General features: G+C 32.0%; 4 protein-coding genes across 4 annotated transcripts; 2 read left to right on the plus strand and 2 right to left on the minus strand.

The window, feature by feature from the left end:
- Positions 1-1,317: 1,317 nt before the first annotated feature.
- LOC124931586 (GABA transporter 1-like) lies at positions 1,318-3,750 on the minus strand. Its single transcript, XM_047472089.1, has 7 exons — positions 3,459-3,750; positions 3,119-3,241; positions 2,826-2,920; positions 2,565-2,751; positions 2,353-2,483; positions 2,064-2,279; positions 1,318-1,808 (listed from the first exon to the last, which is right to left on the minus strand). The coding sequence occupies exons 1-7, from the start codon at positions 3,631-3,633 to the stop codon at positions 1,413-1,415; spliced, it is 1,323 nt and encodes a 440-aa protein (XP_047328045.1). The 5' UTR covers positions 3,634-3,750; the 3' UTR covers positions 1,318-1,412.
- A 2,247-nt stretch (positions 3,751-5,997) lies between these two features.
- Positions 5,998-7,709, plus strand: LOC124932416 (transcription factor MTB3). The gene has a single exon (XM_047473041.1). It carries the CDS (start codon positions 6,216-6,218, stop codon positions 7,602-7,604), a length of 1,389 nt encoding a protein of 462 aa, XP_047328997.1. The 5' UTR covers positions 5,998-6,215; the 3' UTR covers positions 7,605-7,709.
- A 1,918-nt stretch (positions 7,710-9,627) lies between these two features.
- On the plus strand, positions 9,628-12,556 carry LOC124930160 (putative E3 ubiquitin-protein ligase XBAT35). Its single transcript, XM_047470522.1, has 8 exons — positions 9,628-9,921; positions 10,077-10,272; positions 10,365-10,453; positions 10,666-10,757; positions 10,848-10,929; positions 11,008-11,110; positions 11,225-11,310; positions 11,722-12,556. Exons 1-8 carry the CDS (start codon positions 9,820-9,822, stop codon positions 12,286-12,288), a joined length of 1,317 nt encoding a protein of 438 aa, XP_047326478.1. The 5' UTR covers positions 9,628-9,819; the 3' UTR covers positions 12,289-12,556.
- A 342-nt stretch (positions 12,557-12,898) lies between these two features.
- Positions 12,899-17,208, minus strand: LOC124930816 (putative lysine-specific demethylase JMJ16). The gene is made up of 7 exons (XM_047471177.1): positions 16,815-17,208; positions 16,450-16,527; positions 15,904-16,386; positions 15,625-15,828; positions 15,368-15,529; positions 14,278-14,646; positions 12,899-13,595 (listed from the first exon to the last, which is right to left on the minus strand). The coding sequence occupies exons 1-7, from the start codon at positions 17,118-17,120 to the stop codon at positions 13,221-13,223; spliced, it is 1,977 nt and encodes a 658-aa protein (XP_047327133.1). The 5' UTR covers positions 17,121-17,208; the 3' UTR covers positions 12,899-13,220.
- Between the last annotated feature and the right edge of the window lie 2,387 nt (positions 17,209-19,595).

The raw sequence follows: 19,595 nt of genomic DNA on the forward strand, positions 1-19,595 counted from the left end.
GAGCAAAGAGATAATAAATCTTATAATTTAACAATATTGGCACCTAATTATTAAGAGTGGGTAAAATGAGTGTTACATTAAATAAAAAATATCCAGGTTTGATCATCTTAACTTAATTTTCACATATTTATTCATTTTAACTTTTGTATAAAATATTTATTTATTTATTTATTTTTAAATCATTCACTATATTTGTCAATACTATGTTAATAGGCTAATAGCCCAAGTTATGAAAAATAAATGGAAATAATTATAATATATTGATTTAAACTAATGATATTTTTTTATAATTTGAATATTTACCCAGAATTATTTTCCAATTTAATTATATTTGTCAAATGAGTCCAAACTGTCAGGTTAGGTTTGTAACTCATCCTTCAAAATAAAAACTATGCACACGAGGTTACATTATATTAAATGATGAATCCAACCCCACACGTGTGAAATGTATTATCCATAAATTTTCTTTTAAATTATTATTATTATTATTATTTTGAAAGAAGATATTAGCCATGATTTTTTTAATTTTTTTTTATGTTAAAACCATTTTCACACTTAATCTATTTTTAACTTATTTTTTTACATTGTTATTTCTAAATAGTTTTATCTCATTTAGTTACATGTTACATGTTACATGAGTATTATAATAGTGTAATTAAGAAACTAAGATATTTGAAATTTAATTTTTTTTTTGTCAATAATGTGGCTATAATCTAGTTAACTTTTTTAACTATAAAATTTTATATAGCTCAACTTAAATAAATTAAAGCTTGTCCAGATAATATTTTATTTAATACTTAAGTGAAAAAATATTGTCCTTGAATTCTACACTCCACATATTAAAAAATAAATTAAAATGTTGTTATTTGTTATTTGGATTTGAACTGTTTTTGCATTTTTGGACTCTAAAAATTTATGTGTGAGTTTATTTTTTGATTTAAGCCAGTTAAGATTTAAAATTTATTTAAAATGGTAAAAAATTATTAGTTATATATTATTATTTATATATATAAATAAATAAAAAATTAATAATAAATAAATTACACTAAATAAATCATAGTTATAAAATCAGTTACATGTTTTATTTATTTGAAGAAGTAATTTGTATTTTTGAATTTATAAATATAAATTTATTTTATTTTGTTGAGTGGTGTGACATTACCTCATTACTTGAAAAACGTGTTACGAGAAAAAAATAGAATAAAGAAAAATTATTTTATTTTTTCAATCAATTGCGCCAAATCATTCAATTTCTTCCTTCATTCACCCAATCATTTTTCTTTCATTAATAACCTTATATAAGTTGGGGTACTGTTAAGTGTAAACCCATAGGGAATAAATCCTGATAATTCATGTCTTTGGAGTCATGGTGAGTTTTAGCACTCAACCATTTACAAAAATAAAGAAAAATGTTACATGTCGTGGAAAAATCTATAAGTTTTGACATCATCTATGATGAATTTGACAGCACCAATGCAACCTAACACTGCAACAATGGAGAACCAAGCTGCAATTCCCATATTAAGGAACTTGACCGATTGTTGAAGCTTTAGGTTTCGAGGCTTTCTTCCTGCTTTTAGATAAGCCAGGACTGGGAAAACAAAGTCCAGCGGAGTAAAACCAATGGCTCCACATATGGAAACAAAATCTCCGAAAAAAGGCGTAGCTGCTGCAATGAGTGTTATGATAGCCATGTAAATCGAGGTGAAAATAAAGCGGATTAGACGATCTTGGTGTGGAAAATGGGTAGTTGTTTTTGAGGATTGAATCATTTCCTCAATATAGGCATAGGTTGGCCTGCAATATATCTGGATAAACAAGTTCAAGTTTATGTGGTTAGAAGGTTAAAATCATAGGCCACTAATGAAATTAATACACACAAATAAGAGCTCAAAACCGATGCCTAGTTAAAGAATATAGGATTGAATTTTTATTTATTTATTAATGAAGTTGCATCAAATGCTTGTTTTGGGCTCGTATTGCTTCATTAGAATATTAAAATACCAAATTTGAAATAAGCTAATAAAATTTGAAGAATGACCCAAGAAAATGACAATAATTACCTGGTAGCATCCTGCAATTTGGATGACTGCAAAAAGATTAGCCATAACAATAGTCCACATGGGAGTGGTAAGAGACGCAACGATATAAGTCTGAACCTGTGAACCAAACGCCCAGTAGCCTAGAAACGCAAGTTGCCAGTATGTGCAAACAATGATACTATAAGCAGCCGACACTCCTTTGTATGTGTTCCTTCTAGTAGGTTCCTTCACGGTACTCTGTTAACAACATATCATCAAAAGGAATGATGGATCGATCACCTTTATACAAACAAACAAAAGGAAACTTCACCTGTATTTCTGGAAGCATTGCATCTCCAAAAGAAAAGGCAATTGCCCCAAGAGCATTGAAGGCTTTAAACATTTTAAATGAGGAACTTCCTTCCAAACTATAACTTATTGAATTTCTGTTCATAATCTTTCCTGTAGAAGATAATATAAAGTCAAAACTATACAAAAATAATAATAATACTTTATATGATCAGCTTAATTAGTTACCAATACCATTATATATTGTAACCCCTATAGTAGTACCAGCAAATCCTATGGTGCTGAAAGTGCATAAAGCATTTACCCATCTCAATGAATGAATATCTGGAAGCTGGGAGAGACACAATTCAAAGACTCCAAACAGAACGATGAAATGCTGTAATGTTAAGCCTCCCTCATTGTTATAGTGTTTGTACACAGCCTGCGTAAAATCATATTGACACCTGAATTTTCATTTTCAAATAAGTTTATTATAATTTGAAAAACTATACTAACCTTAAGGCTACTTCCAGCAGCAATTTGAATGGCGATATTGTTACCCAGTGAAGCTATCTGCTGGAAAAACGCAATTGCCCAGTAACCTTTACGACCTTGAAGGAGCCAAGAAGAAGGCAATACAAAAGGTACTTGTTTAATGAAATGATATACAATTACATGATAGAACAGTCAAACCTCATACCTTGTTTAACAACAATTCAGATTGAATAGAAGCAAAAGAATCAAAATACTAGTAAGATTATCAACAAATGTCTTGAAAAATCCAACACCCTAGTTGGGGGAATACTCACCATAGATGCTGCCTGCAAGGTCTCGATATGTCGTCTGCTTCTTTCCATTCCATCTCCATAGTGATGCGATTAAAAGACTAGAGTACCATGTAGCTAATGTGGCACAAATCAAGCTGCTTACCCCTGAACAAACAAAAACATGGTAAGAATACAAATTTTTAGTACAAACAAAGTTGATAAACACAACAGGATCATAAATTGTAAGTGTAGTAGAACATCCTGAAGTTCACATTCGATCAATTTCTAACATGTCAACGATAAATCTATACCAATTACAAAGGTAAATGACCTAGATTCTGAGCTGTTATTGAAGAATCGATCCAAAAACAAAAGTAATTACCAAGGGGCCAACCGAGAGAAGCGACGGCGAACGGGAGGGGAGCGTAAGCTGCTGGAGTTGCGATGGTGGTGGCAACATGGAAGGCGGCGTGCTTCCATGTGCCTTTGCTTGCTTCTCCGCCATTAGAATCTTCTACTTCTCCAACTGAAGCAGAGGAATGGTTTGAAGCCGCCATCGCCACAGTTGATTCATGAACTCTGGAAACGGAATAATCAACGGCATGACGCCAAGACGATTATCAACATAGTCCATATTCACGGTTCTCGGCAGCTGTTGACTAATCACTACGCTGAATTCTGCACTCTTTTTGAGGAATTTCAAAGAGATGGTCATGTAAGTCAACCAATATTACAAGATCGAATCTTTTATCAAAAAAAAAAAAAACCTTAATTTTTCAAAATAAACATTAATCATATATATTTTTTTCAAAATCCGAGGTAATGAATTAACAAAATCAGTACATTTATAAAACCATTGTTTTAATAATAACCAAATTTAAATAACTAAATTATAGGAATCTTAATTAAATATATCAATTGGTCCATATTCGATTCCATTAAAGTTTAGTGTCTATGTTACTATATGGGTTACTACATGAGTCGTGAACCTTAACAAATATGGATTTATGAAGTGAAATTTATATGATTCATTCAAAACCACATATTAAAATTGCATTATGCTAAGTAGTATTAAAAAATAAATGTAAATTGAATTTGTCGTATTATAAGATTTGTTGCATTCAAAGTTCAGAAAGAAAACTAGTTAACTAATTAATCATGAGATATATGGTTAGTTTAATGAATTCTATTTACGTAGTTTTAAATTTGATCATGCAAACAGTATTCAAAGAAAAGTTTAATAGAATTTGTGGCATTAAGAAAAAGAGTGTTAATAAGATTTGTCATATTTAAAATTGAAGAAAAAAAAACTAGTTGACTAATGAATGCTATATATGAATAGTTTGGTAATTTTTGTTGGCATAGTATTAAATTTGATCATGCCAAACAGTATTCAAATAAAAGTTTTAATAGAATTTGATGTATTCAATAGAAATTGTTAATAGGACTTGTGTCATTTAAAATTAAGAAAATTAGTTGACTAATGAATCATTAGATATAGAGATAGTTTAATGGTTTATACAAATATAGTTTTAAATTTGATTCATGCAAAACAGTATTCAAAGAAAAGTTTTAATAGAATTTGTCGAAATCAAATAAGAAGTGTTAATAGGATTTGTCGCATTAATTCAGAAGAGTAACTAACTAATAAATCAGGAGATATATTATGTTAGTTTAATGATTTCTACTAACATCTAGTTTCATCTAATGGAGACATATCGAATATTCTGGACAAATTCAATACTTAAATCTAGTCTAAAATGAATTAGCCCATTTGTTTATACAATCTTAGAAAAGGACAATTATATATGTTTGACAAATATTAGTCTTATTTCAAAATAAAATATTACAAATTTTGGACTGTTGTTTATGCAATTTCAGTTATAAAATATTACCCAATATTAAAAATCTTGAATGGCCTTCACATTCATCTTACATGAACCATCAATTTGTTAAAGAAAAGTTATTCATGATAATATTTTAATTGTTCAACAGGTAATGCATAATTTTAAAACATGACTAACTAGGATTATGTTACATGATCTTTCACCGAAATCGTCAATCTTTATGCTGATTTTTCAAAAATAATTCAGTGCCAGATCTAATCAAACTATGGTACCATGTTTTCTTTCTTTCGATCAAATCAGATATAGTTTCGAATTTAACTATTTTAAAACAAAACAATATAAACAAAAACATGTGTAGAAATGCCACTCATGGCTAAACCAAATTTGTTCAGATTCAATATTTACTTCAAGATTATAAAGTCAATCATCAAGTCATATTTTGTATTGCTACAATCTAATTTATCGGTATTTAAAAAGGAAATGGTAAGTCATCTAAGTTATTTTCAAAATAATACAAAACGAACAATTGATTGAAACTAGATGGATACTAGATCTTTACCCAGTTTTGTATTTGCTCACTTTAACTGATTTATTAAATGGTTTAAAAAATGTATTTCATACAAATAAATTGTCTCCCATTTCATTTACTATGTCTACACAATTTTTCTTAAATAAAAACATGACATTCATGAATCACTCTTTGACATTTGAACTATTTAGTAGTTATAGTTTTATATTTAATTTTAAAGAAATAAATGTGACTAGAAATAAATGTCTAGTCTTGATGTGAGTCACATTTTTTTTCTTGATGTTATCAAATAACTTTTTCTAAGTAATATTTTGTATATAATTATTTATAAAATAATTAAAAGTGAAAATAATTAGGTTTATATTTAATATAAAAAACTTTAATGTAAATAAAAAAAAGGTAAAAAGTGAATAAATATATATATATATAATTCTGTCAAAGTTATAGATAGTGCAAGCTTTATTAAAAGAGTCATTTAATTTATTTTTATATATAAAAAAAAAAAACACTTGTAAAAAATAATAAAAAAACCCTAATGAGATTAGATATATGTGATGTTGTGAGCCGCCCAAACCAAAAACCAGTCTTGAAACGGCAATTGTTGGTATCACATGGAACACGAGTTCTTATTTATCTCTTTCTTCACACAATAAGTCCAAGTTTTCATTTTTTCTCTCTCTATCATCTCCATATTCATAGCAATTTGTTACCCAATTCCAGTTAACCTCTCTAGAGTAAGAATTGATTGCTAATTTGTCTGAAAATGAGTGATAAGTTTGGTTTGAACGAGGATGACAAGAGATTGGCAAGAACTGTTCTTGGGATGGAGGGTTTCGAGTATTTAGCTGCTTCAGCTTCATCTAATCTTTTGTTAGAGTTTGCATCCCCTGCCGCCGGAGATTTAGGTGTTCAGCCTAGGCTTGGTAAGATTGTTGAAGGATCTCCTTGGACTTACGCCATTTTCTGGCAAGTTTCAAGGTCGAAATCTGGCAATTCCGCGTTGATTTGGGGAGATGGGATTTGTAGAGATTCTTCGTCGTCCAACGGAGGAGGTGAAATTGGAGATCTGAATCATCGAAGGAGACAGGTTCTTCAGAAGTTACAGATTTGCTTTGGAGGTGGAGGGGGAGGAAGACAAGATAATAATAATAATAATAGATCTGTACTGGGTTTTGATTCTGTTTCGGATTTGCAGATGTTCTATTTGATTTCCATGTATTATTGTTTTCCATTCGACAAACCATCGATTCCTTCTCAATCGTTTAATACTGGTCGACCCATTTGGGTTTCTGATCTTAAGGGTTGTTTAGAACATTATCAAACCAGATCATTCTTAGCCAAGATGGCCCAGTTTCAGACCGTGGCTTTCGTTCCTGTCAAATCGGGTGTCGTTGAATTGGGTTGTTCGATGAGATCATTTCCAGAAGATCAGAGTATCATTCAATTGGTTAAATCTCAATTCAAAGCTTATCACGCCGCACAAGGAAAAGCTTCACCGAGGATATTCGGACAAGATCTCACCCTTGGGAAATCAATACTTCCGACCACGATCAGCTTTTCGCCTAAGGTAGAAGACGACTCTGTTTTCTCGCCGGAGATCGGTACCGGGGTAGTAGATCACGGGCAGGACGAGTTATCGTCGTCTTTACTCCATCCAGACGATAGGAAGCCAAGGAAAAGAGGAAGGAAACCTGCAAACGGAAGAGATGAACCGCTGAATCACGTTGAAGCAGAGAGACAGAGGAGAGAAAAGCTTAATCAGAGATTCTATGCTTTGAGAGCTGTTGTTCCGAATATTTCGAAAATGGATAAAGCTTCTTTGTTGGGTGATGCAATTACCCATATAACAGATCTGCAGAAGAAGATAATGAATCTGGAAACAGGTAAACAGAGCAACAATGGTGGTGTTGGTGTTGGTCCTGAAATTGATTTTCAAGCTAGGGAAGAAGATGCAGTTGTGAGAGTGAATTGTGCTTTGGATTCTCATCCTGCTTCAAGGGTGATTAGGGTTTTTAGAGAACATCAAGTGGCGGCGAATGATTCTGATGTTTCTGTGACGGAGAATGGTGAGGTTGTTCATACGTTTACTATACGTGCTCCTTCTGGTTTAGCTGAAAGCTTGAAGGAGAAGATCACTGATGCTCTTTCTTGATCATTTTTCATTTTAATCCTCCTCTGTTTTTGGAACTTCATCTTCATATATGATCATGATTGTTTTTTATAATATTTAGGTTTTGGTACATACATGATTTGGGAATGGATTCTCTTTTTTAGAAATTTCTTTTTATGATCAATTAAACAGGGTTCACCTAAAGATTATTTTTATTAGCAAATTAGCAATATTTTAAAATATGCAGGCCAATCGGTGATTCAATCTGGAAGACTTCAGTGAACGGTCTGAATTTTAATTTAATTCGGTAACCTTTTGAATCGGTCAAAATTCGGTCCGAGGTCCGACCGAACAGTTCAATCGAGAAAATGAACCAAAAATTTCCAGTTCGGTCCTTGGTAATTATGTAATATTATTAATTTTTTTTTTCAAGTCTACTGAATGTGAATATTTTGGCAGTTTTCATTGAAAATGAATATAAAACCATATCTGCAATAGTATTTTTCAAACCATGGTATAAAGGTTGTCCAATTTATTCAAACCATGAAAATTGATAACATGGGAATTAGTGTTTTTTTTTTTAATTGGATTAAATAAAAAAAATTAGATAAAATATATGATTTTTTTTGGATAAATTCTTGGTTTAAATTATATAAAACTTTTGATAAAAATTTCTTTGTTATTCACACAAATACAAATATAAACAAAATAAGTTTAATAAAATTTATAATAATATATATTTAATGTTTAATTTTTTTAAATTAATCATGAATAATAATATATATTAAAATAAAAAATAAAAACACTTTTATTTCACATTTTATTTACTTCCGATAAAATATCTCATCTTCTCACATATCTTATCATATATTTTTTTTCCAATGAATTTCTAATCTCGTAACCTTACACTTTCACTTTAGTCTATCAAATATTTGATTCACATTTTTTAACAGTTAGCATCATGAACTCACACTTTGGTCAATCAAACATTTGATTTATATTTTTTTAACCACTTTCAAATGTTACTTACCTATTATCTCTTGACAAATCATATCCCAATCATATTTGGTTAAGTGTTGTACTTGTTTTGTTAGTTTGTAAGTTCATAACATACCTAACTGTTTTAAATTTATGGGTGGATCAACCAACCCACAATCCGACTCAAGTATTTCATTTACTCTCACATATATATTCAAATTAACCACAGCTCTCGACCCGGCAATCCAGACATTTTAAAAATTAAGCATCATTATATTTATATATATATATATATATTAAATTTTAAATTATATATATATATATATATATATATATTATTTTTAATGATGGGTTTAGGGTTTAGTTGAATTATTATAAATTTTTTTAAATTAAAAATTGTAGACATTTTAATTAATAGAAAGAATAATAAATTGAAAATCTAAAAACTCCATCATGAGAACTAGATGATTAATCACATAAATGATTATATCATATTTAATAGTGTAATGATTAAACTCATGATAATGAAACAATAATGTTTACAAATAGTTTCAAAATGATTTTTTTTTGTCTATAAAATTTAAATTTTATAAAAAATAATGTAACCTTAATTATATAACACTGGAATTGGGAGTTCAAAATTAAAGATAAATATGTCTCAAAAACTTGTATAAGAAACCTTCTTAGTTTAGTTAAGTTGTTTCTTTGTATACGATTTATAGTATACGCAAACATTAACCAATTTAACGAGAGGTGTTAAATTTCGACCCAAAATCTTACTAATTTTATATACAACAGTGAGTTAACATTCTTTTTGTCAACAAGATTAAATGTAAATGTATTTAAATATATATATATATATATATTTATAATTCAATTATTAAATCAATTAGGTACCAATGGTCATAATTCAAAAAAAAAATAATTATTATAATATGTCTCAGTTTGAATAAAATTATTATGATCAATTATTTGTTTCATGAAATTATTATTATTATTAAGAAAACAGGGGAGATTGAAAGCTCAATATCCAATGAGGCCTGCTAAAAAAAGACGACAGATTTGCAGAGAATCCCATGGCGATAAACATGATGGATGGTCCACGGAGAATGACTGCAAAATCTAATCTTTCTCCCTCACTCATACGCACGCATAATCCAAAATCGCAACATTCTTCGAAGCTTCCTCGCGTTTTGCCGCTATTTGCTGTTTTTGATTGCCAAATCATTATCGATTTGCTTATTTCCATCACACTTCCGTTTCGAAACGCTCAATTGCGATGGGGCAGCACCAGTCTAAGGACGAGTTGCTCTATCGGAAATCCGTTGAAGGAAACGTTCAGGCCGTCAAAGCTCTTCGGACAGAAGGCGCCGGCCTTGAGGTATTCTTCATCTTCTTCTTCTTCTTCTTAGCAGAATCAAATGGAAGGAAGGACATTTGTTCCTTAATTCGATTGATATATAGCAAACCCATGTTTCTCTTTTCAGTTCTAAGTTAAAATTTAAACTTTGCAATCTCTTAATTATGGTGACACAGTGGGTCGATAGAGATGGAAAGACCCCCTTAATTACAGTCTCTTTGTACCCACAAGGATTTATCATGGCAGAAACTTTGATCAATCTTGGCGCAAATGTGGACGCCTACAGATCAGGGCGTCATGCTGGAACGCCTTTACATCATGCTGCAAAACGTGGTTTGGAACAAACAGTTAGATTGCTTCTTTCTCGTGGAGGTTGGTCTGTCTGTCTGTCTGTCTGTCTTCTTTAGTCATGAAACCAATCTTCCATACTACTTCATTGAGAATTTCTTTTCACCTTTTGACAGCCAACCCATTACTGAGGAATGATGAGGGTCAAACCCCAATTGATATTGCAAGATTAAGAGGATTTAGCAATGTGGTTCATGCTATTGAGGTAATGCTTATAATTTGGTCTAGATATGTAGAAATATTAAAGTTTACCATGTGAAATTTTGAGAAGAAAAAGAATGTATATGTGATTATTGATTTGGTTTTGGTTACATTGCTTTGCTTTATATATCAAATTGTAGATTCTTTCATTCTTTTACAAGTTGAGAGACTTATAATGATTATATTTTGACAATCATCAGTTTTTGTTTCCTCCAGAACCAAATATGCTTCTTCTCTGGCTGGCTGAGGGAGTTCAATGGTCCAGGCTTTCTAAAAGTGTTGGCTCCTCAATTGATGTCAAGAAAGATGTTAGATACACAATTTTTTATCAACTTCTATTTCCAGCTCTTCATATTTGTCATTACTGTTCCAATAGTATGATTTCGATTGAAATGCAGCTGGGGAGTTGTTGTGCCTTTTGGTTCTCATAATGCTGCGAAACCGGTCAAATTGGAGTTTGTTATCTATACAAGCTTGCAGGTTTTTTAGTATTTTAAGTTTTGTTTTCTTCTAATATTTGTGTCGATTTCTTGATTGGGAGCTCATTTCGTATCGCAGGATGCTCAGCCACATATGGTGATTGATTTACGAAAGGCCAGCATAGAGGAACCAAAATTCAACAAAGAAGAGGTCATGCTTATAATCCATGACATCACCACAAGTAAATATTTTTGGCTTCCTTTTGAACTATTCTGGAGGCAGCAACTTTATTGTCGCATTAATGATTTGTCAACTCGATTCTAAGTATGAATAAGTTACATTCCTTACCTTCCAGATGCTCGATACAAGTTTGCATCACCCATTGTTGGCGACGGAAGACAAATTCAATTCTTATACAATGCTTGTAGAGGAATTCCCCAGGTAGAACATCAAAATTTTCTCTAGGTTTCCATGTTTAATGTGTTTTATTTTTCTAAGGTAAGAACCTTTTAAACATTAGTCCAATGTTGGCAAAAGCGAAAGCCATAAGAGGCTTTAAGTCTTAGGTTCGATCCCTATAGTAAGTACCTTAAATGCTGTGCTAGCCTTAGCTTATTACCTCATCTATCTTTTCAATTATAAGTCACTTAATTCATCGATTAAAATATTAAAATACCCCAAATAGAAAAAGGTATTTTAGTATCTAACCCAAATAATTTCAAAAAACCCCATTTTTTCATCAAACAGGCTCTAGAAAAAGAAAACTGTCTCAAAAAGAAATATTGTGGCTCCATGATCTTTAGCAATGGAAACAATTTTCTGCTTTCTTGATGCAATTTCCTTTACTTTCAGAAATCAATCGTCCCAACAATGCATGACATTATTCCCGCCTCTGCAAATCAAGCTGAAGAATTGTCAATTGGGTTAAATTCTTCAATCCAGTCCCTTGTGGATGATAAAGAATCCATTTCCTTTGGTTCAACCGTCAATGGCTGGATGAATGAGCCAGCTAAAGAAGAGTACAACAGTTGGGGTATGCCTGAAGGCACCAGGCCATGCATCCGCAAAGTTATTAAAGAAACAAACAACACTGAACAAGGAGAATGGATTGGAAAGCCTGATGAAAATGGGAGTCACGGTTTGAATAATGGGTGGGTCATGCCAGCCGAAGACAATAAGACTACAGATGGAGATACAGGTTTGAATTTGCATGAATTAGCCCAAAAGGGGCCTAGACCTTCAGCACCAGCTTCCTCAAGTTGTTCAATATGTTGGGAAGCAGCAGTTGAGGGGGCTTGTGTCCCTTGTGGGCATATGGCTGGTTGTATGGGATGTCTAAATGAGATCAAAACTAAGAAAGGAGAATGCCCGGTTTGTCGATGTCGAATAGATCAGGTTATCAAAATTTACACTGTTTAAGGAGCACTAAACAAACATGCAAAAGAAAAAACACATGATTGAGAGCATAACAGAGTATAGATTTATATACAACTTTATAATTTTTGTAACTAATTATGAGATCTTGTCATGAATAAACCTCTCTGATTCAAAACTTAACACTTTTTTTTGGAGGTGTTGGTTATGATTCATCGTCTATTATAGATCTTGTGAATTACAATTGATTATCCCAATTGATGGGAAAAGTTTGTCGTACTTATTATTGAATAATCCCAATAAGGGTGTCTCCTAGACTTTTGAACTGGTTTGGATTTTCCCTATTTCAAGCAATTTTACCATTGGAATCTTGTTTCTAGATTTAGGGTTTGGATTTGCCCTATTACAATTGATTCTGCAAATCTGTTTCTTATTTGGACACATTCTATCTTTGAAATAGGCTAAAACAATTTATGTATAAATAAATTGAAATCCTGAGATAAAAATAAATAAACTGAGAAAGTCATTAATGCTTGAATTATTGTGAACTAATTTTAAAATAATTAATCAAACAAAATTAATTCAAAGATAATAGCTTTAATTAATAAACGTTATATTTTTTGGTACAAAAGAAGAAAAGACAAGAAAAGGGGCGGAGGCTAATATCTCACTGGTAAAATAAATGAACTAAAAAGAATGTAATCTCACAAGTAAGACAGCATCCGATGACACAAATGTTGGTTTTCAAATAAAATCAAATGAATTAAGAAATGTTTCAAAAACAGGATCTGGATTGAGTCATGCTAACTCAATTTGTAATGGTCAAGAAACCATTATAGCTGCTGCAGGGTTCATTATTTCCTTTCAAAAACAACTCATGCATTCGTTCTCAAACCTTCATTGATGGCGGGAATATGGGAAAAAACCCAATTCTTCCGTCCTTTTGAAATTTCTCTTAGTTCTATGTTGACGATGAATCAATCTCTTTGGAGACGGGTTAATCGTAATCCAAATACTTCTTTAGCCCACTTGCATACTGCACTTACTTTCACCTCCAAAGCATCAACAAGAATGTTGAGCTCCTTTATGGAGTGGCGAAATAAAAACATTCTCGCACTCCAAGGGCACGAACAGAGTTGCTTTGCATGTCTTAAGCAAGCATATTTACTGTTGTTATCATCAGGTGAAGGAGAACACGACGAACAAACAACTGCAGAAAAGTGTAAATCGTAAGAACAGATCGAGCACTGGCTTTTCTGGGTGGTGCCAGCTTCAAAGTAGTCCTTCATATTTAGGGACTTCGATTTGTTGCAGAGATGATCCCGCATTGCAATTTCCAGCCGAACACGAGACTGCACCGACCACGAAGAAGGGACTTAGAGATAATTCGTAACCCATGGAAGCAAGGACAAATGCCCATTCATTTATGGAGCAAATTCTAACAACCAGCCAATTACCATGAAATTTGGACAGTTTGTAAAAGCTCTTCAATACAAATTCTTTTAGTCCAATCCTAAAGAACTATTCCATCACCGATTTGGGAAACACTTTCCAATACACGAACAGAAATACATTTTTGAATGTCTATAACTAAATTTAATTTCCAAAGTGTTTCTTAGTTACAGAAACAATTAGTGTTTCCAAACGAAGTATTAAGCCTTGTTTGATGTGAGTTATTTGAGATTAATTTTAAATAACCTAATATCCAATCAATAACCTACTCATCAATCACATCATTCAAATTATCGACCAAAATACTAAACTACCCTCTAGGGTTTGCTCAAGGATGGATTCTTATTTCACTATTCTCATGTCATTTTGATTTCTTTTTATGTATGTGGTTATGGTAATCTTGTTTTTCTATATGATTGAAATTTTCGACAGGATGTGTTAGAACTTATAAGGTATAGCGATTTCATTAATAGTTTCCCAACCAGATCCAGATACAAAAGTGTGTTTCTTTGTCAATTTCAAATTAGAACTATCAATAATCGCAAATAGGTATATTGATAAACAGGGGAAAATGGAACTTACTTTAAGTGCTTTTGTCAAGATCCCATCTTTTTTGCAAAAGGACATCCACCTCCTATTTTCTTCAGAATTCTTTCCCATTAATAAGCTCGACCAAGTTGCTCTAACAGCTTCGGAAGCCACACTCATTAGAAGCTTATCAAAGGATATCATTGTCTTCCTCCTTTGGTCATGATAAACTTCTGCAGCATTCAGTCCATGAAGTATCCAGTCAATGGGGGCAAAATAAGCTTTCTCTGAGCAATTGAAACCACAATCAAAGCTCGCATGGTAAGAGCCTGGAAGGATAAACACAAATTCCCCAGGATTCTGCACGCATCGATATACAGGAATACCCTCCGACTTCAACATTGAGGGAGGAATTTGAATTGCCTGCACCAAATTGTCAATATACAAAGCTCATTCAGCAGAAAAGCGGATAGACAAATATGCAAGCTCTCATGGTAGAGCATAATTATATTTGTCAATGAAAGGATTTGATTGATGATAAACATTAAGTCTATTTCAATTGATACTTACCAACACAATCACAATCACATTGGAAGATCGTAAAAGTGTGAATGTTTTACACAAAAGTTCGTTTGGTATAAATAATTTTGGCTACTTTTTAATCCACTTTTTATACTTGGATTCTTACCTTTATATATATATATTGCGAAAAGAAAATCCTTGAATTAATAATGAAAAGAAGATTTACTGCTTCTAATGAGATGCTTAACATGTTCAGTTCTTATTTTCAAGCAAAAGTATACATTGTATATTTTATCAATTGGATACAAAAGTATCAAATCTAACCTATATATTGATTATTGGGTTGGATGATAAGGAGTAAAACAAAGGTCTTTATAACATTTCACAATATAAATTTATTTCCCTTTTTTACTTAGGTTGGATGATAAGGAGTAAAACAAAGGTCTTTATAACATTTCACAAAATAAATTTATTTCCTTTTTTTACTTGGGAACATTGGGAACACCCGGATAATGACCCCCCAAAAAAACGTGTGATCAAATAGATGCTCAGGTTTATCTTAAAACTTGCCTCCTCTTACTTTCAGCCGTGAAAAAACTACAAGATAGATTTGAAAACTCACCTGTTTGTGGAATGACTCTAAATTCTCTAGTTGCAAATTGAATGAATTCTTCTTCAAAGCAGATTCAAACTTAAGGGAATGTATTCCTGAGCAGCCATACCATATTCTGGGAGAACCTAGATGCATGTAAGACATGGCATATAGGTGGTGTTCTGCAACATTCTTTTTTTTTTTTCAAGAACTACATTATCAGTTAGGGATAAAAAAATTGGATGAACTAAAATTGCATTGTTAAAGAGAAATAATTCATAGCTCACCCAACAAACTGATGAAAAGCACATTCCCATGCAGAGTTTAGGGGTTAAGATACTTGAATTTTCAATGCTTCCAAAAGCAAGAATAGAACCAGGTAACTTGGGAACATTATTCAAATTCCAATCTGATTCTATATATTCAGGATACCCGGGGTTAGGAAATCCACTTCCGAAAACCCTAGTATCGATATCAGCACCATACAGCACCTACATGTAAAATCATAATGATATAAGCCTGCAAATTTGGTACATCTCAAGCATCGTGGTTCTTTTCAAACTTACCTCTATTTCTTCACTTGGATTCTCAATGATTCGGTTATACTCTCTCTCGATGCTCTCTAAAGTGGGTTCCAAGTGTTCTTTGACAGAAACCAAACCATCTTTATCGTATGTTTTTCGTAAGCTGGAAAAGTATCGATTCTTGAATTCGTCTGCATACCTCTTGAAAGTTTCCAAAGTAAACTCACATTCAGAGTTTGTGTTAGAATCTTCAACATGTTCAGCTGCAATAATCATTCCCAGACCTTTCCTACGTTTCTCATCATTCTTTTCAGGTGTGGGACTCATTTTTCTCTTTGCATGTGGATGACTCCATAGCTCATGAATACGTTGAGCATGTGTCTTAAATGTAGAACTTTCCCATTTATTTTTGTCTTTGAGAAGGCAAGGCGGTTGCCAAGACGATGGAGGAACAACGCGACAGATTCCGTATTTCTTTGCTTGAGGATATACACTAGAAATGTACTTGATCATATCTTTGAATTCCTGAGAGAAAAATTCACATTTAATCCAAAATAATTATATATTGCAAGTATACTTACACGACACCTCTTCAGTCGGACGAAATACAGGCACTTCTTCAAGCTCAGTAATGTGCACATCTCCTGGATGCCAACTTGTTGTTACCTGTGCAATGATTTGTAGAGTAGTCAAGAAGAATCAAGAGTATATATGAATACAAAGAATGCATCCTAAAAGACAAGAAATGAAGTTAGAAGAATGCAAATTCAGTAATGTTCTTATCAATCTATGTAGTTGATTCAAAAAATCTAGACTTGATTTGAAATGAGATCATACAAATCATTGCTCACAGCTGAATCAAGTAGGCATGCAACTAGATCTATGATGAGTAAACAAATCAATTACCCTAATAGTAACTTTCTTATTAAAAACTAAAAGGGGGGAGGAATTACCATATCAAGCTGCTTAATGTTGAGCTCCCCAGGGTTTTGTGTGGACCGGTCAGACAATAACCATGGTCTGCGATTGAGAAACATATTAAATTCTGGTTCATCCATGCCAAGAGATGAATAGACTTGCAAGGGCTCTGTTGCAGATCCATTTCCATTGAAATGTGAGAAGTTACAGGTCTCTTGCTTGCTCTCTACCCTTCTTTTTCTTAAAGTGAATGCTGTTAAAGATGCAAAGCCTGGTGGAACAGAGAGTTGGTTGTTCCCTTTGCTAACTGAAGCCGGAATTAGTATGTTTTCTGAGATCATTTGCTCAGATTTTGATTTGAATTTCAGTTTATAAACTCCCGTCGGCGGCGAAATGGTTCGCCGGTGAATGCGGAAAGAAGAGTAAATAAAGTAGTCACGCCCACAGATAAATAAAGAAAGAAGAGGTGGTGGGTCTCTTATTTAATTTAGGGATTTTGAATTTTTTATTTTTTAAATCCACGATGATGTCATGACACTTATGAGACGACCTAAATATAAAAAGAGAAGTGACACGGGAAGCGATTATGAATGACAATTGGTATCCGTATTTTTGATACTAATGGAATTCAATAGTTGAGTATGTTTCGATAGTTGAGTTCGGATATTTTATATCGGGTTTGAGATTGGGGTAGAGCACAAGAAAGATAAAATGTACTCGATTGGGGTTGGAGAGTGTGTGAAACCTAAATCCAATCCCAACTATATTAATATTAATTTTTATTATATTATTAAAGTTTAATGAGTGACTTTTCAAATACTTCATCATAAATATATCATTTAATTTGGTTATCCACCCTCCACTCTAAATATCGTCATAAATACCCTACACTTTAACTTTAAATTTTTTATATTCCCCAAAAAAAGTATTTTTATATAAATTTTAATCTCCAACTTTCATTTTAATAACAAAATATTTTTTCTCTCATAATTCTTCATATGAGAATGAAAATGAAAGAGGGATGTGACGACTAATTTCATATAAGAATTGAGATGAAAGAAGGAGGTGGCTAGAGATTGTGTTAATTTCATATGAGAATGGAGACGAAAGAGAGAGATGACGGCTAGAGATTAAGTTAATTTCATATGAGAATGGAGATGAAAGAGGGAAGTGATGCCTAGAGATTAAGTTAATTTCATATGAGAATGGAGATGAGATAAAAAAGGAGGGTGACAATTAAAGATTATGTTAATATAAAATTTTATATGAGAATGGAGATGGAAGAGAGAGGTGACGGCTAGAGATTAGGTTAATTTCATATTAGAATGGAGATGAAAGAGGGAGGTGACGGCTAGATATTAGGTTAATTTCATATTAGAATGGAGATGAAAGAGGGAGGTGACGGCTAGAGATTAGGTTAAAGAATAGAGACTAAAGAGATTATTTGATTAGGTTAGTGAATAAAAAAAATAGGTTTAAAATATATATATATTATATATATGAGGTGGGCAAAAATTAGGTTTAGAGAATACAGATAAGGTTGGCGGCTTAAAAATTAGGGTTACAGAATAAAGATGATTTATTATATAATAAAATAAATAAATCATTATATATTATATATAATAAATGATATAATATATAATAAAATAAATAACTTATTTTATATTATATATAATAAATAATTATATATAATAAATTGTATATTATATATTATATATAATAAATTATAAAATAAATAATAAAAAATGAATTCAGTTTTCGAGTTGAAACTCCAACTAAAAAATCGTATTTGAATTTGAATTGGTTTGAAATTCGATTCAAAAACCGAAAATGAAATTCGAATTCGGTTTATTTGAATTTGGTGAATTCGAATTCGGTCGGATATTCGGTTCAATTCAAATATTGAACACCCCTAAATAGGTACCCACCGGGGATCGAGTATCCGATGAATTGGGAATGAGGGTAGAAGTAGAGATATTCGTTGGGTTCATGGTCGGATAGTAAAATGAAAATCGAGTTTGGGTACTTCACTAATCGGCGGGTATGGTACTCGTTGCCATCCCTAGGAGCAACTCCCCATGTGGCATATCACAATGGAAATTTCTTTATTTAAAAAAATCAAATTTTAACGTGCACCTATTCTTTTTCATCTTCCTTTTCCCATTCCCTTTCTCCACTTGTGATTTTCGTTCTTCGTTCGACTTGTGTGTGGCTCTTTAAAACATATTATAAGTATAAACATTCAAACCCTAGCACCCTTCTCGTTGCCTCCGATTTCTAACCTTCAATCTCCGTTCGGCGTTTTACGTTTTGTTCGACGTTTTACGTTCTTCAACCTCTAAATGGTAAGAAATGTTGTTCATTCTCAACTACTTGAGACATTCGTGTATTGAGTATGTGTGTAATGTGTGACTTTATGTGATGTTTAGGAATCAAATAAACAAATGGTGATCTTTGATGCATCGAAGAATAACGAACCGAAGAAGAATAAGAACAAAGTGAATAAGAGGAAGTTGTCTAACCATATTGAAAGGTAACAAATGAAATGTTTTGAATACTGCAAATGTTAGAAAAGTTTTGAATACTATAAATGTTAGAAATGTTAGACGGTGAAGAGAAATGTTAAATAGTGAAGAGAATGGTTTAGAAATGTTTTGCAACAAAGTTTCTTAAACTATATTACATTACAATATAATTATGAAAACATTAAGACATTATATTTCAATTTTAATAACATTAGATTTCAATTCAATTTTATAATATTATTTAAACTGAAATTTAATAATTTTTAAATTGAAATGTAAAATTTTATAAAT

The sequence above is a fragment of the Impatiens glandulifera genome, chromosome 3 (assembly GCF_907164915.1).
Source record: "Impatiens glandulifera chromosome 3, dImpGla2.1, whole genome shotgun sequence".
Classification (NCBI taxonomy): Eukaryota; Viridiplantae; Streptophyta; class Magnoliopsida; order Ericales; family Balsaminaceae; genus Impatiens; species Impatiens glandulifera.

Bases quoted from the DNA above. Each gene is read 5' to 3' on its own strand.
- LOC124931586 (XM_047472089.1), bottom strand. From the start codon at position 3,633: ATGGCGGCTTCAAACCATTCCTCTGCTTCAGTTGGAGAAGTAGAAGAT. The intron at 2,484-2,564 runs GTATTGGTAACT...TATCTTCTACAG, and splicing joins AGGGGTTACAATATATAATG to GAAAGATTATGAACAGAAAT. The intron at 2,280-2,352 runs GTGAAGTTTCCT...TGTTGTTAACAG, and splicing joins CAATGCTTCCAGAAATACAG to AGTACCGTGAAGGAACCTAC.
- LOC124932416 (XM_047473041.1), top strand. From the start codon at position 6,216: ATGAGTGATAAGTTTGGTTTGAACGAGGATGACAAGAGATTGGCAAGA.
- LOC124930160 (XM_047470522.1), top strand. From the start codon at position 9,820: ATGGGGCAGCACCAGTCTAAGGACGAGTTGCTCTATCGGAAATCCGTT. The intron at 10,273-10,364 runs GTTGGTCTGTCT...ACCTTTTGACAG, and splicing joins ATTGCTTCTTTCTCGTGGAG to CCAACCCATTACTGAGGAAT. The intron at 10,930-11,007 runs GTTTTTTAGTAT...TTCGTATCGCAG, and splicing joins TTATCTATACAAGCTTGCAG to GATGCTCAGCCACATATGGT.
- LOC124930816 (XM_047471177.1), bottom strand. From the start codon at position 17,120: ATGATCTCAGAAAACATACTAATTCCGGCTTCAGTTAGCAAAGGGAAC. The intron at 16,528-16,814 runs GTAATTCCTCCC...ATCATTGCACAG, and splicing joins ACATTAAGCAGCTTGATATG to GTAACAACAAGTTGGCATCC. The intron at 15,829-15,903 runs GTAAGTTTGAAA...TTTTACATGTAG, and splicing joins ATCCAAGTGAAGAAATAGAG to GTGCTGTATGGTGCTGATAT.